The sequence below is a fragment of the Lagenorhynchus albirostris genome, chromosome 18 (genome assembly GCF_949774975.1).
Source record: "Lagenorhynchus albirostris chromosome 18, mLagAlb1.1, whole genome shotgun sequence".
In the NCBI taxonomy this organism is placed as follows: domain Eukaryota; kingdom Metazoa; phylum Chordata; class Mammalia; order Artiodactyla; family Delphinidae; genus Lagenorhynchus; species Lagenorhynchus albirostris.
Genome location: NC_083112.1, coordinates 11,205,574 through 11,222,363, shown reverse-complemented (window position 1 = coordinate 11,222,363; position 16,790 = coordinate 11,205,574). Strand labels below are relative to the sequence as shown.

General features: G+C 32.0%; 1 protein-coding gene across 1 annotated transcript in view; it reads right to left on the bottom strand.

Moving 5' to 3' along the window:
• The window catches only part of NBEA (neurobeachin), a 627,916-nt gene that overhangs the window by 375,561 nt on the left and 235,565 nt on the right, over positions 1 to 16,790 (bottom strand). The window contains exons 30-32 of the mRNA XM_060128644.1: positions 14,142 to 14,580; positions 3,657 to 3,811; positions 1,281 to 1,407 (exon numbers count right to left, since the gene is read on the bottom strand). Coding sequence (XP_059984627.1) covers positions 1,281 to 1,407; positions 3,657 to 3,811; positions 14,142 to 14,580 — 721 coding nt within the window. The remainder of the gene's footprint in view (positions 1 to 1,280; positions 1,408 to 3,656; positions 3,812 to 14,141; positions 14,581 to 16,790) is intronic.

Here is a 16,790-nt window from a genome sequence, read left to right as displayed (position 1 = left end):
CCTTGTTAACTATCAGGAAAATACAAACTAAAAATACAATGAAATACCACTATACTTCTACCAAAATGGCTAAAATGTAAAAGTGACAATACTAAGTATTGTTAAAGATATAAAAAATTAGGCACTCTCATACGCTGCTAATGAGTTAGTAAACTTGCATTAACCACTTTGGAAAACATTTGGCATTATCTAGTAAAACTGAACATACACAAACACTATGAATCAGCAATTCCATTCAGTTATTTACCCAACAGATATGCATACAAATGTGTAGTATACCCAAGAGTAATATACAAGCAGCACTGTTATGTAAAAAAGCAGCATTATTTGCAATAGTCCCAAACTGGAAAATTCCAAATGCCCATCATCAATAAAATAGATTAATAAATTGTAGTATACAACCACTAAGGAATGAACATGAACAAAACTATTGCTACAGGCAATACAGATAAATCTCATAAACATAATGTTGAGAAAAAGTAGCCAGAGACAAAAAGAATACATACCGTGCAACTCCACTCATATAAAATTCAAACAAGACAAAACTAATCTAGTATTAAGTCAGAGTGATGAATTTGAAGAGGAGCAAGAATAGTGGCAAAAAAAGGAGCAAAAGGTGGGGGCTTTGTGGTACCTGTAACGTTCTATTTCTTGCCTTGAGTGATAGTAACATAACGTCGTTCTTTCATTGAGCTTTTACACTTTAATTAAAAATGTGAATACACACACATACGGTGTGTATGTATATGTGCAATTTAACTCCAAGCATTTTGGTCAAACTCTTCTAGGAATTCTCTCTGACATGCTACTGCAAATCATTTTTATCTATTAATCGCGATAGAAAAGATAATGTTTGGTGATTCAACTTCCAATTATATATGTTATATATAACTCTGCAGATTTATTTTGAAAGTCTATATTTTAAACTCACCACCCCAAAGATGTCCAATTTTATCATGGTGCCACGTTTGCATGTTTCTACCTTACAGGAAACAGTAATGTGCTATATGACAATGGATTATAAACTCAGGAAAGTCAGATCATGAAAACCATTCAAGATCTCTCAGTTTAGACTGAAATATAATAAATGATTTTTATATAATGAATAACTATCTAAAAATATCAAAACATTGCAATTATGAGATATAATCACAAAATACATAATTAAACATTCTTAAGAATTCTTAACTATATCTTTGTATTTAATGTATTCTGTTTCACTATTTTTGAGGTGAGAGGAAGGGAGTAAAAGGAGTAAAAAAACAAGTAGTTATGTATACCTCATATTTTCAGCCGAATCTTCTGGCATTGGAGCAACAGTTTGTACAGCTGGAAGGTTTTTGCTGGTAGCACCATTCACAAAACTAGAAGAGGAGGAAGAAGAAGAGGACCCCGAATCCACGGCACCTGTTCCCAAAATAATAATTTTTAGCCTTAAGTATAAATTTATTTAACAAAATAATTTTCATTACATCATTACTATCTGAGTTTGAAAAAAATATTCATCTGAATTTCAAAATAGAATTTGGCCATTAAAAAATCATTTGGTCATTGGTACACTAATAACTCTTTATAATTATTAAAAATAGCTATTGCATTAAAATCCAGTTTATTTACTTATGTTACTCTACACAAAACTACATATTACAAATGGGATATAAATAAAAGACATCAACAAATGAAAATAATTTTAGATAAAATGAGGCTGATAAAACAATGCAAATTTAGATGTGAAAAATTTGTTTTTTATTGCTATATTGTTATATTTTTAGTTTTCATCATATAAGATATAATTTGCAATAAACTATCTCAACATAAATTTGTGGCACTGCAGCATCAGTGCTTATTTTGATAAAATGATTGCTTAAGAAGGGCTATAATGAGTATAAGATTTGTACCCGATTTTAAAATAATGAGTTCTCCTCAACGATATGAAGACGCCATTTTAGAACAGATTTTCCTATATTAACACCATGTAAGTATATTAAATAGCAGTGGAGTTGAGGGACATCTAGTGTTCCTAAATATTATCTTATCTTTATCTTATCTAACACTAATTCCCATAAAACTGGGATTTTCACAACACTTACACAGCATGTATATGTCAAAATCTAAACGAGTCTTGGGTCCAGTTTAGATGTTGGCCCTCAATTTCTTTGTGTGTGTGTTTGTGTATCTGTATATATGTATTTCTAAGGAAGATGTTCATTACTTACATTTTTTTATTGTAGTATATGCTTTATACTATCACTGGACTTCTAGCTACCATCATTTCCCATATCTATTATTAATTCATAGAATAGGAATTAAAGGAAAATATCATACCTTGTTTCAAATAAAGATAAAAGAGAGATGACTTGCTTTTTCATTTACTTATCTCTTAAAGAGTAAGGATTTAGTCAATAAACACCAAATGTAGATTTTTTCTTTCTACTACATTGGTATATTTTAAAAATCTTAACACTTTTCTGAGTATACATTTCGGTAAAAGGAAAACATTTTTATTCCTTTTTCTAGAAAGCAGAATGAGTATAAGGAGTAAGACTGTAAACTGGATAGAAAAAACTTTATATAAAGTTTTCAGATAAGTCAGATATAAATATTTATATACATATCTATACATAAATCAAAGATGTTTTGTTTTTTAACACAATTCCATTAATGATTTTTATTTACTAACATAAATATGCTTGATAGAGTACATTCTACTTACTACAACCCCATAAATGTGCTGTTCATGATATGTCAGACTGAGGTGGTATGATAAACAAGATAAATACAGAAAGCACAAAGAAGAGCTATGAAATTAATAAAAATGGGAATAATCTAAGTAATGATAATAGATGTAAAAGTTCAAGGCTATACAGTTTGGAGAAGAGAAGGCTACTATAGTCAGGGAAGAAAAGTCAGGGATCATCTTGCGTTGTATAAATACCTAAAATGGAATCACAAAGATTTGGGTAAGGATTTATTTAGCTAATAATCAACAGGAACATTTCTGGAAATTTACAAAAAAAAAAAAAAGGTTATTTTAGGCAGGCTTTTAAAATCTGTAGTGATTTGGAATTTTCTGTTTCTAGAATTATTAGGAAAATGTTGGACAATGAATTGGATATAATTGTAATCTAAGTATATAAATTAATTCAATGTCAAACAATGGTTCTTATTCACATGCACTTTTTGTCAAGTTGAGGCTCTTGCATATCGTCAAGGTTCTCAGGGGAGCTTGGTAAAAAATACATATTAGCTTTCAACCAGTAAATGTCACTAAATCTATTTTCTGTCACTAATATATTTAATATACCTTGATATTCTTGGTACAATTTACTAATTTTTATGTATCAAATGTCAGTGTTCAAATTATCTTTTGGTTTTGCTCCCCAAATATCTTTCAGCAAACTGAGTTCACTCTGAAAGTAAATAGCATCATGTTTTGAGAAGACTCAAAACAAAACCCACAGTGTTCTCAAACTAAAAAGTACACCCTAGAACCATAAATTCTGAAAGATAACATGAAGAATAACCTTCTTAAAGGTTAAGGTAATCTTAAATGATCCGGGTATTTTAATTTTTAAGATCAAATAAGCAGAAGAAATGAAGATACAGAAAACAGAAAGAAAAAGATGAGGTATCACAAAAATAGATAAAGACAATACCTGTTGTATTAATCATACTTTTTGGTGTAGCTCCAGTAGCAGCAAATATATTAGAGGTACTGCCTGTTGGCAGCCCACTTCCAGCAGCAGCGGCTCCTACAGTGGTTACAGCTAAACTACCTGGAGGGGGCTTCTTAACAGGGACCACGACACTCCTGCCAAGAAATGATGAAAAATAACACAAGGTCTAAGATGAATTCTAATCCTGCTATGGCAGATACATGTAATCAACATCAAATTTTCTTTTCTTTCTTTTTCCCTTTTTTTTTTTTTAAATTCCTGATCCCAACTTAATTGGTGAAAAGGATATAGACATTAAGGATACATTGTAAAGTGTGTTAACTATTATAATTCATTTGGCAAACATTTATGTAGAATCTAGAATTTGCAAATCTTTTTTAAGATGACATGTGGTCTATAATCATGAATCTGGGAAAACTGGAAAAATGCGTGCTCAAGTTAGATTTTTCATATGCATATAGGGATTTTTTTGTGTGTGAAAACATACATACATATAATGTTCATCCTATCTCTATCATATTCTAAATGTGGAAAATAGTCATAAAAACGTTTGAAAGCCAAATTCTGAAGCTTCCTCATAGTAAAGCTAAATATTAAGCCAAGAAATATGGAATAACAACTAATGGCATAATAAAATTAAACTTTATTTTCCTGAACAAAATTGAGTTGTTTTTCATAGTAGGAATGCTATTATAATGAAAGAGAACTGAGAGGATACAATAGACATTTGGTAAGAGATCTATTTAGCTTCTAAACTTTGTGAACTTAGAAGTTGAAAATTTCCTCATGTTTCATTAGCATATTTAAATGAATTTCATAAAAAAAAATTTCTGAACTTAACATCTGTGTTAACCCTAAATAATAAATGGATGTGAATAGTAGTCAATTTAAAAGATAAAGAAACTATTTCTTTAACATAATAAATATCTTTACTTCCGTTCAGTGAAGCTTCATTTTTCTCAAAGTTTACAGCACTCCAACTCCATTTAATAAATACTTTCAAGCATTACTCATTGAACTTATTTATCTAGAAAGTAGATGTATGAGATATTTTAAGTTCAAATATAATGCTTGAAAACTAATGACTGAGAGTAAAAAATATCCAATCTAAACTAGGTCTTTTAAATGTATTTATTATTTTATAATTTTCTCATTAAAAAGTTCTACTTAAAGGAAACTATATCAATGGCTCATTGTCAAATAAGTCTATGGCTTAAACTTCCTTAATACCAATGATTTTCAAAGAAAAATGACTTTGTCAATACAAAAAATCTAAATTTATAAGAATTATTATTTTCAATTTTAGGGGTATTTAAAACTTTTTTGTGACCAAAGTAATTATAATCTTAAATAATTTTACTCGTGACAAAAATCTTCATTATCTCTTTCTGGATACTTTTTCTTTTTTCCTTAATGGATAGTGTCAAATTCATCAGACTCAACCTTGAACTTTCAACTATCTTATTAAATTTCCAAAAGCACACACTATGCTTTCAATCCCTTCATTGATCATTCCTCATCGAACACCTTCATTTATTTCACTGAGAGGTGGTGTGACATTATGGAGAATACAGGATGTGGAGTTAGAAGATTAAGGCTTGAGAACTAAATCACTCTCAAGCTATGTGATATTAAATTTCAGTTTTTCAGTAAAAATGGCAAGACAAATGCCACTTCACATATGACTGGAGAAATTAAATGAGACTGTATTTAAAAGAACTTTGTCAATTATGAGACGCCTTATAAATGTTAATAACTGTTACCATTTTCTAAAGTGAAATAATTCTCTGCTTCCAAGATAAGGTATTTAGTTACAATGATCTACATAAAGATCAACAGAAAAGAAACCAAACTAATATTTTGGATTTATCATCAAAAGTCTTCCCTAAACTTCTAAACTATTTCATTGCCTATCTAGAAAGAAAAGAAAATGATCAATTTTTGATTTGAAAAGAAGTCATTAGTAAAACTACAATATTTTTCCCTAAATCTCTCATTAAAATCCTTATGGATAAAATACAGAAACACAGGCTGATTGACAGTGCTGTGAGACAAATTTGTAGATGGTAGGAAAAAATATTACCAAAGCTTCCTGATTAACCGATCATTACCAACTTTGTACAAAAGCTCTCTGTAACAGGCTACTACAGGCATCTTGTCAAGTACTGAGGGTATGAGATATGTATTATGAAAAATTAGTTATATGAATGAGGGAAAAAATTTTCATCTCAACAACCTGTAATGATGGCTTGTAAATAAATGCAAACAACATTAAATGCCTTTCTACTAAAAAACTTCTAAAAACATCTGATTTAACAGCAATTGACATGAAAGCCTCCAGACACTTCACTGACAGCAAACTCAGCAGTCTGGCAGTTAGTACAACATGTGATATAAATAGAGTACAGTGTCTAGAAGCCCAGTTTTTAATGTCAAACAGACCTGAGTTAGAATTCTACCTCTATCTATTTTACTTTGGTAGTGTATATATGTCTAAGGTAGTAAGCAAATAAATCTCTCTAAGCTCCATTCTCCTTACCTTTAAAATAAGACATAATAGTTTGTACTTCATAAGATTGTTACAAAGATAAAAGGATATACTGCATATAAAATGCTTAGCACTTTACCTGGAATATTATAAGTGGTCCAAACATTTTAGCTATCATTAGTATTGCTATGGCTCCCAAAAGTGCTGATGCGATCTGGGTCTACCTCAGCAACTGTATCCAGAGTCAAAGAAGCAATAATACTGATATACTTTGTGACTGTCAGACCTCATAAAGTCCTATGTATAGTTTTAGGCACCATATTTCAAGGATAATGACAAAAAGCATCATGTCCATAAAAGAACAGTTAGGATGACAGTAGATCTAGAACACAAGTCATATCAGGAAAGACTGAGAGTCTAGAAAATTATAGTAAAGACGTGAGAAAAAATTACAGCAATTTTTAAAAATCTGAAGGCATTTGACAAGGAAACAAGATGAAATTTCCATGTATCTCCAAATACCAGATTAGGGCCAACAGGGGAAAGAAATCTCTAGTAATTTTTATGAGCACCAGTTTCCAAACACTGATGTGTTCAAAGGGATAGGACGACCATGTCACAAGAGTGGTGGTGAAAGAGGTGGGAAGCTGGTTTGACTGATTTCTCCAATTCTTTTTCAATCCATAATTTTATGTATTTGTTAGAACTACTATTTCCCCTTTGATTATTATACCGAAATTGTTTATCTAGAATCAGAGGACTGTCCATTTTGGTCCTTAATATCATTTCTTCACCAACACTACCCATTCCCTAACACCTCAGACCATTCTCTCTCCTAAGCAATATATTTTACAAATTATTTGAATGTTTATACTTGCCAGTATGTGTTGATAACATATTAGTTATTTTCTGGAATGTTATTATGTATTTGCAACTATTTATATATGAAAGTAAAAATTTTCAGCTTTTACAAAATCTTAGTCAACATTTTCCACTTGGTTACTTATCCCCCCCCTACATCAAAAGGCTTACCTAGGAGTCTATGTACCCATTGTGGGTACCCCATTAGGGTGCATAAAAACACACAAATTTTTAGAGTATATACATTTTTCTAGGGTGAGCATACAATTTTTATCTGGATTTCAAAAATATAGCCACAAAAGTTGAGCCAACGATCTAGACTATTAACATATTCCGTTCTTCTACTAGATCTGCCAGTCATACTGATGGATATCTAGAATACTCTATACTACACACATTTTAAAAAATGCATTATTCTATCTTATGAATATTCTTTCCATATTTTCCCATACAATTTCACACTTCTGTCCCACAACTTTAAGACTGAAAACTATAAAGAAGTGGAAAATTCCTTTATACTACATATAATCTATACATGTGCCAAGGCTGTAAAGGTTATCATCAAAGTAGCACAAGCCAGAAAACTATTCTATCTAATTCACTTCAACAAAATGTTTCACTGAGTGATTAATTATATGTTTTGTAATACATTGAGTGTATTACAAAATACATGTAAGTGTAAAATTTTCCATCATTGAATTCATCCTATCTCAAAGCCATAGATTTGGGGTGTGATCTTAAGATTTGCTCATTCATTTAACTCTGACGTGTGAGGGACTGTTCTGAGTTCTGAGATATAGCAATGTATAGAACAGACAAAATCTCTGCCCTCATGGAATTTACATTTCAACAGGGAGAGACAGAAAATACAATAACATAAATGATTAAATATAGTATACCAAGCAGTAAGTGTTGTGAGAAAAATAAGCATGGACAGGAATAACGAGTATTATTGGAAGGGTGGCTAAGAGAAGACATATTCAAAAGGTGGTATTTGAGGAAACACTGACAGGGTGAATGAACAAGCCAGGAGGGTATCTAGGGAAGAATGTCATGGGATAGCAAACAGGAAGAAGGCTAGTGTGACTTGAGAAGATTGAGTGATATGCAGAGATATAAGAGATGAGATTGAAGAAGTAACAGGGCCTCAGATCATAGGTCCTTATAGTCCACTGTAAAGATGCTGTCTTTTCCTCAGAGTGGGATCAGCAGCCATTAAAAGCTTAGGAATAGGGGAGCAACATAACATTAGGTTATAACAGGATCACACTGGCTGCTATGTTAAGGATAGACAAGGGGGAAAAGGCAAATGGCGGGGAGACTGGTTAGGAGAATACTACAATAATCTAAGTAAGAAATGCGAGTAGTTTGGATCAGAATTGCAAAGTGAAACTGGTGAACAATGGGTCAAATTTTGACTATATTAAGAAGACAGAACAAACACGACTTGAAGAAGACTGGATGTGGGTATGAGAGAAAAGTCAAAGATTACGTAAAGATTTTTGCCTTAAGCAACTGGAAGGGCAGAACTGCCATTAACTAAGATAGGGACTGCTATGGTTGGAACAGTTTTTTTTTGTTGTTGTTTTATAACTGTTATTAATCATCCAAGTAGTAATGTTGAATCAGCAATCAGATAGATGAGTCTTCAGTTTAGGAGACAGGTTTGGGCTGAGACATAAAATTGGTAGTAATCAGACTATATGTTATTTAATGCCAGGAACATGGATGAAATCACCAAAGAAGTCAATGCAAATAGATGGAAGAAGTGGTCCAAAGACAGAGTCCTGGGGATCTCCATTAACTAGTTATGTGAGTTTTGTAAAAAGGATACTATTTGATCTGTACACCTCAAGAACTGTCCTAAGTGTAAAGCGAGATACTGAAGATAAGAAATGGCTTTTAAATAGTGACTTATTAAGACAAGTGAGTTTTATATCTCACTCATGGATCCTATAATAATTCCTTTCTTCTTTCCACTTGCTCCCTCTTTTCTGTAATACTCACTGAGCACTGACAGGTTAAGGGAATACAACTACACTGACAAGTTAGGGGATATCAAGACAAATAAGACATAACCCGTGTCAGAGATACTTGAAGAAAATACAAGAGACAAATAAATCAACTGCAATGTATTTCGATAACAACTCTGATTAGAATTATGCACAAGAACTTTCAGAAACATAAAGGATGAGCTTTATCAGGGAAGAGTAAGCTGAATTGAAAAGGACCAATGGGAATCAGCCAAGAAGAGGAAAGTTCAATATTAGAAACTTCATGAGGCAAAGAGATATGAAAAATCATAAAAGATTGAAGGACTGCAAATAGATCCTTACGGCTGGTGAAAGATGAGGACTTTATATTCCATAACTAAGAAGTTCATCCTTTACTGTGTAATAAGAAATTGTTTCAAAATCTTCATCAGTATTGCATTTAAGAAAAACATCTCTGACATAAATGTGGAAGATGCATTTGGTGGGGGAACACCTGGAAACAGGTGATAGCTTTGAAACTGGGCATGTCAAATCTTTTCTGGATTTCAGGTCTTTTAACCAAGTTCATAACTATCGGCCACTTTTTGAGACAAACTGTAAGGCCATCTCATTTATTCTAGGAATTTGGAACTTTATGGGACTTTTTGGAAATAATGCATTATTCTATATGTTGGGAAACTGAGTCCCAGAGAACCAAAGAGAATAGATAAGGGTCACACAACTAATTACAGAGACCCATTACCGATAGCCATTTCTTCTAATTTCTAGATTATTACTCTTTGTCTAACAAGGCTTACTGTTGTTAAACATTTATCTTGAAAGAAAAAATTGAAACTATGAAGAAAAAAATTTTACTTCTGCTTTTAAGCTGACATTACAATTTACTGCAGCTCATTAGAAATCACAAGTTTATTTCTGATGTTTTCATGATTTATTCATTGCTATCTTGTAAAGTACTTAGAATACCCGTAGAGAAAGAGGATGTATGAAAAATAACTGAGTGTTTCATTAGTCCACCCTTTAAAGAGAGATGCTTTTTTCAGCTCACTGAACTGTCTGTGGAAATGCCAGGAGAGAAAAAGGCAACAACATTGGGGAAATTAGGACACAACCATGCTGGGTCAAAACTGTATCTTCTGGCAACTGGCCTTAAAATACTATACCCAGGGTACTTGGAGCATAATACAAGCTGGGATTTCAGTGGCTAGGTATCACAGAAACTTTCAATTGTAAAGGCTGGCAGAGTTTTAATCAATGTAGCTTACATTTACTTGCTCATCCTTTAAGTGATATAATCAAAACACTTTTTAAAAAAAAATTAGAAAACTGTAAGAACAGAAATTGAAGTACTCAGCAGTAATTGTAAGTTTTCATATTCTGACTTAATTCTAAGCTTAAAGAAATCAATGTAGGAGGATTCCATCATCTCTACTAAACATTTCTTTTTTATTTATCCTAAATTGTCATCCTTAGCACTAATATTTAAAACATTACTGTTAAAAAACTAGAGAGAGAATACCTAGACTAAGCTTATAGTTTAGGTTCAGTAATATGAAGGCTATATATATTGTTTTTTAGTCCCATAATATTTACAAAATATTTTTTATTTCAGAGATTTTCTTTTTCAGAGAATGAAACAGTTGGAAGCAAGGATATTAAAAGTTTGAGGGGAAAAAATACAAACCAATTTGCCCGAACATATCAAACCCAGTAACTGAAACACACGCAGGTATGTAAAATCAAAAAGGATGAAATATAAATCATAAGATCATTGTATACTAGCCAGAGAAGCAACACAATTACTAGCTTTTTGTGATATCCCAGACTTAAGATACTTTTCTGAAATATAACGACAGTTAAAATGTATGGAGAAGCATATTGTCCTCTGCCTTTTTTTACTGTCTTTTGTCCAAACTAAGGGGGCGTCTCAGGAATCCCTGGAGAATTAAGACTGAGCTAAATCACAGATATATACAAAATTCTCAAAAGATTAAAAGCATTTGGATATACAGGGTTAAATTTTAGTTTAAAGGATATGGTAAAGCTTAATTGGTGGTTTTAGAGAAAAGCATTCCCTCAATCTAAAAGTTACAGAGTTACTGATGCCTGAAAAAAATACAGCTCAGCGAGGCTATTTTATAAACCATAGATCTACACAGAAATCTACCACAAGAGACAGTACTGTTGGGGAACTCTGCAACTAGATTTATAAGTTCTATTATGAGATTATTAAACTCTTCTCTTAGAAATAAAACCATGATAAATATTCCTCTTCGCTTCATAGTAACAAAACAGTAGAAAAACTCTTGTAGTTTCGTAATCATATTTCCTCTACACATACAGTGTGTTCCGTCTATAGAATGACAGTAGCGGATGTCTAGGATTTTCAGTGCTTTACAATGCATAAATATACATTTGTTAGGGCCACTCATTGTAATCAAAGACATATACTTAAATCTGCATAGATGATGACTGGAGGAAATGAAAGAAAAAGAATCAGCATTTCCCATATATATAGATAAAATTTATATAATATTTCATAATACAACCTGATGAAAGATTTAATACTAAAAGAAAAAGGTTTATTTTAGTTAAGTCTAAATGTTTCTAAAATTTGATGTTGCAATTTACCGAATGAAAACGATATTACAAACTTCAAAACACTGAAATTCATCAATGTGCCATCCTAAGTGAGGAGAAACTCCACATGTAAAACATAAGTTAACATAACTCAATTGACATCAGTTGTTTTAGGAAGTTATTCCCAAACTTACAATCTAGAATAAGTATAAAGAATACATTGTTAGCACGTTTTCAATAGAACAAATAAACTATTGGCTAACAAAAGGAAAATCCTAGGTGATTTCCACTGCGATTGTACAATATTATTATGTATGATTTAGTTACAAAGAAATGAGCAGCTGAGTTTACAGCTATTTTTCAACTAAAGATATAAATGAAAAATACATTATTGGTAGAGTAAGACCCATGCTAATTCTGTGTTTGAAACTGTAAGTATTCAAGATTTGCCTCTAAAGCCTGTCTTCTCGGATCCTATTTTCAAGGAATTCAATCTGATGTTAAAAGACATGTCATAACTTGAATTTCAGACTTTAGTGCTTCAGAAATATGTTTATATACTTCATAATGTAATTATAGCTACCTTAAGACAGATAAGGCAAATGGTAGCAATATATTGGAAATATAATTGAAAAATGCAGTTGTCCAGAAGCACTTGTGGGGATGATGTCTCAGAAAAGCTGCTCAAAGCTCCAGAGTTTGAAGTTAAATTTTTGATGTTGTCACTCTCAATCTATTGAATGGCTGACAGACAATCAAACCCGTCTGGCTGGCTGGCAGCTCATTTTCCTGGCAGGTGGCAAACAATTAGACACACCAATTTGTGCCTCCTGATGACATTAAAGCATGAAACTAAGTTGTATGCAGGGCCTAGTGATTTGTGTGAAAGCATTTCAAAAATAATACTCTTTGCCGTGGCAACTCATTTCAGACTGCCACCTCCCATTATGGCTTTGAGCACTGAAGACGACAGACTTGAGTTACGTGCAGTGCAAGGCCGCTTCTGTTCAATCCGTCATCAGCGCCCCCTGAGACCTCAATCCCCTCCTTTCATCAATATCACCTCATCATTTACATTTGATAGTACTTGAGCTACTGCATATATTAACTACACTGGAGACCCTTCTCCTAAAAAGAATTGAAATATGCTTTGTGCTCCTCGATTTCATTTCTACTTATGCAATTTAGAAGAATGATTCCACTCTCATTGCATTTTGCACAAATGCTACCAGGAACAAGTGGAAAGTTCTATTTTTTGTAAAGCAATATCCTCAAAAGTGTAATAAATTTTGAGTAGCTAAGAATATCGGCACTCAGATGACTGCTTCATTAAGTTTTAATGAAAAGAACTGTTCTAACGATAATCCAAATTAGAACAGAAATATTTTACTTAATGTTTATTTCACTGGATTCTCTTATGCAAATTACAATGATTCTCTGTATCTACTGTTTTATATTTTAACAAAATTTAGGTAGAGAACTTAAAAATTAAATGGAACATAAAATTTATGACCCCAAGTTAAATTATTATACCATTTATTTATAGATATATACAAATACTTACATGCTTATGCTTATATAAACTCATAAACATACATATACATATATCCTGGGAACACAAACCAAATATGAATTGGCATAAGGAACATCCAAGGAACTATATGAATGAACCTCCAAACTATTAAAAAAAAGAAACAATTTCCTACCTTGTATACCCCTCCTTTTTTTAGTTTTTAAAAACTTCTGACACTTAACACATTTTATCTTATAGACAACTATCTGCAAACATTTAATCTCCTTTTACTACTTTAAGTTCATAGAAAACAAACCTGATTCTATCTCTTTATATTTGACATGATGACTAATGCCATTCATATTTTCACAATAAATTTTCAAGAAATATCTGTAGGATGCTGGTTGAAATGCTTATAGGCAAATTTTAAATCATATTTATGTATGAAAAAGATAATTCATCCTAACTGAAAATGGCTTTACTGCCACACCTCAACCCCTAAACTCTAAAAAAATTACTGTCTCTAATTGGGACAAAGCAGTTTGGCTATTTTAGAGAAAACATTATGGAATATATATTACAGTTTGACTATATATTTATTTTGACATTTAAGAAACATTTGACTTCCTAACTTGATCTTTTCTCCCTAAAACAAAAAACAATTACTTTCCAGTTTCCTCACATATATGTATATATAAATGTATATAATATATAAAACATATATATATATAAAATGACTTCTCCAATCTACTGTAGTGACTTGATGATAGATTATAATCAGAATCTGTGTTTCCCTATTTCCAATTCAATGTGCTATCGCCATTTCATATGAAACCCCCTTTTTTGAAACATATTATTAAAATGCCTATGAGATCAATCCAGTTGGCCTGTCACTTTGATAGTCTTTGTAGTAAGAATCTACAGTAAAAAATACAATATTTTCAAGACCCTCCTAATATTTTTAAATTAACAGACTCTAATTTTCCTTCTATGCATAGAGCACTGTAAATAATAAGTTCAGTACCTACCTGTCAAAGGAATGAAACTGCATAGGAAGAATAGCTTGCGCTTCTCTCTTCAGTGCTGGATCTGGGTATGGGATAGGTTCAGGGCCACATTCTGCAATTTCAACTGGGGCGGCCACAAGACTTTTCAATATTTCCTTGACATTGATGCCTTTGGTTTGACTAATGCTAGATATAGATGGCGCAGGCTTCAAGATTTCACTGGGGTTCTCAGTTAGGCTTTCCTGTGACTTTTTTACTTCGGATGACAAAGTAGATAACAGTTCACTCATGGCATCAGGGCCTGTGCTAGTCTCTAATTCTGCCCCATTCAGGATGCTAGCCACTTGCTCCTCTCCGATTCCTGAATCAGTATGAGGAATGGAACTTTCTAGATGAATATCTTCACCAGGGGCTGGTGTTTCTTTTTCCTTTACCGTGTCTGGAAATGCAGCAGGTGTTTCTGTAATGAAAGAAACTGATTTAAACAAAAAGCTTCACAAGGAAAACCCAGTATTATTAATAAAATATACTCACATATTAGAATAAGCAAAAGAAAACCTGTAAGAAACAAAAAATCTGCTAAATGGATGTGCATAACAACACAACTTGATTAAAATATATCAACCACATACACCTGTCATTTTGTTTGGCAAGCATCAACAGAACACTGTTTCTTTTATAAATCATCTGGCATTTCAAAATTGATATATAAGCATGGAGAAATAGTTCCTACCACAATTGCTTATAGCAGCTTGTAAATAATTATTATATAAAGCTCCCTTTTTATACTTTTATTGTTAGCTACCAATCATGCAAGATAAATTATTATACTTCTCTAATATCTCCTTAAAAATATTAAGTTACTTTTATATCTTTTTTGGTATTTCAGTAACCAATAATGAAATGCCTGATTGAAATATTTAAACTAGTTAAAGATATATTTTAAATTACACATAATACATAAAATTCTGAAGAGTTAATTGCAAAAAGCATGTCAAATGATTAGTTCAAAAGGATAAATGCTTTGATAATAGAACAGTGAGCCTCACAAATTTAACCTATATGTGTCTTTAAGAACAATTATTTTGGAATACTCATGATGATTCTTTGTGAATAAATATAAATTTCAATTTGTGAAAACTGAATCACAAATATGTATGAAAACGTATATAATATTACTAACTAAAATAGATAAAAAGAAAACCATCTTTAAAATGTTAAATTCCTATCAAATCTCATTATACAAAGGTCATTATAATAAAGTTTTTCATATGTTACCAAATTCTAAATGATGACCTTGAAAAATTTATCTAATCTAAGTACAATGGGAATAATAGCTTTTAACTTAATAAAGTCATGTTGAAGAAGAAAATAAGATACACACTTATTTACCTGCAGTTCCTGCATGAAGTAGATACTTAGTAAATGGCAGCTATTTGTATTACTTTAATAACTAATAGTTATTCTTTGTAATACAAGAAGGGCAAACTAAATTATGTCTATGATCTCTTTGAAATTAACATCTGTAAGTTCTATAAAACTGCCCTTAGCTTTGTTTATTTATTTATTCATTCATTCATTCTTGGCTTGTTGGGTCTTCGTTGTGGTGCGTGGGCTTCTCATTGCAGTGGCTTCTCTTGTTGCGAAGCACGGGCTCTAGGCGCACAGGCTTCAGTAGTTGTGGCACGTGGGCTCAGTCGTTGTGGCTCGCAGGCTTAGTTGCTCCACGGCACGTGGGATCCTCCCAGACCAGGGATCAAACCCACCTTCCCTGCACTGGCAGACAGATTCTTAACCACTGCACCACCAGGGAAGTACCGAAACTGCCCTTAGGTGTTTTTGTTGTTGTTTATTTCTTTGTTTCTTTGATTTGAAAGGTTATTAGAACAAGAAACTAAAGATATACATCTCTCACAAGTCCATGTCATGTGGCAGTTTTCCTCATATTTATTAAATAGGTTTTAGTTTTGCTTGTTTGGGCAAGGATGTTAGAATTGAAAGAACAAAAGATTACTCCGTAGAACATGATAATAATATTCAAACACTAGATGAACAACATGAAAAATAGGTTTTTCTTAGTTGTTCTTATGGCTAAAACTTAAAATAACTATATAAAGTTTTTTTGAGAAGACAGAAAATTTCGGTAGTATTACTGGCAAAACACTAGAGAAGGAAAAAGGTTAAGAGGTAAAGATAACAATTTGGCATTTTTTAAATAAAACCTTGTGAGAGCAGATTAAGACAAATCAGAATAATAGCATTAGGAATAAGACAGAAGAAAAAGAATCAAGATGCTTCTGAAATATCTAGCTTAAAGAAAAAAAAAGAACGGTGATATGTCACTAACTGAAGAAGAAAGCAAAAAAGAAGCAAGTTTGTTCAGGAAAATAATGAATTAACTGAGTATGCAGAATCTCTGGGACATTTATATCTGTAAGTCAAGGAAACTATGGCCATATATTTAGGGAACATTCAAACAGAGGTGATAATCTAATTTTGGAAATTGATTAAATTATCTAGGAATATAGGATGGGAAGATGGCTAAGCCAGTTATTTCCACTCTTAGAGATACTACTGAGTTTACTTAATGCATGTTTAATCTACAGATTACATAATCTTGGAGAGAAAACAATTACAGCAGAAAAATCAGGAGAGAATTAAACAGCGGTA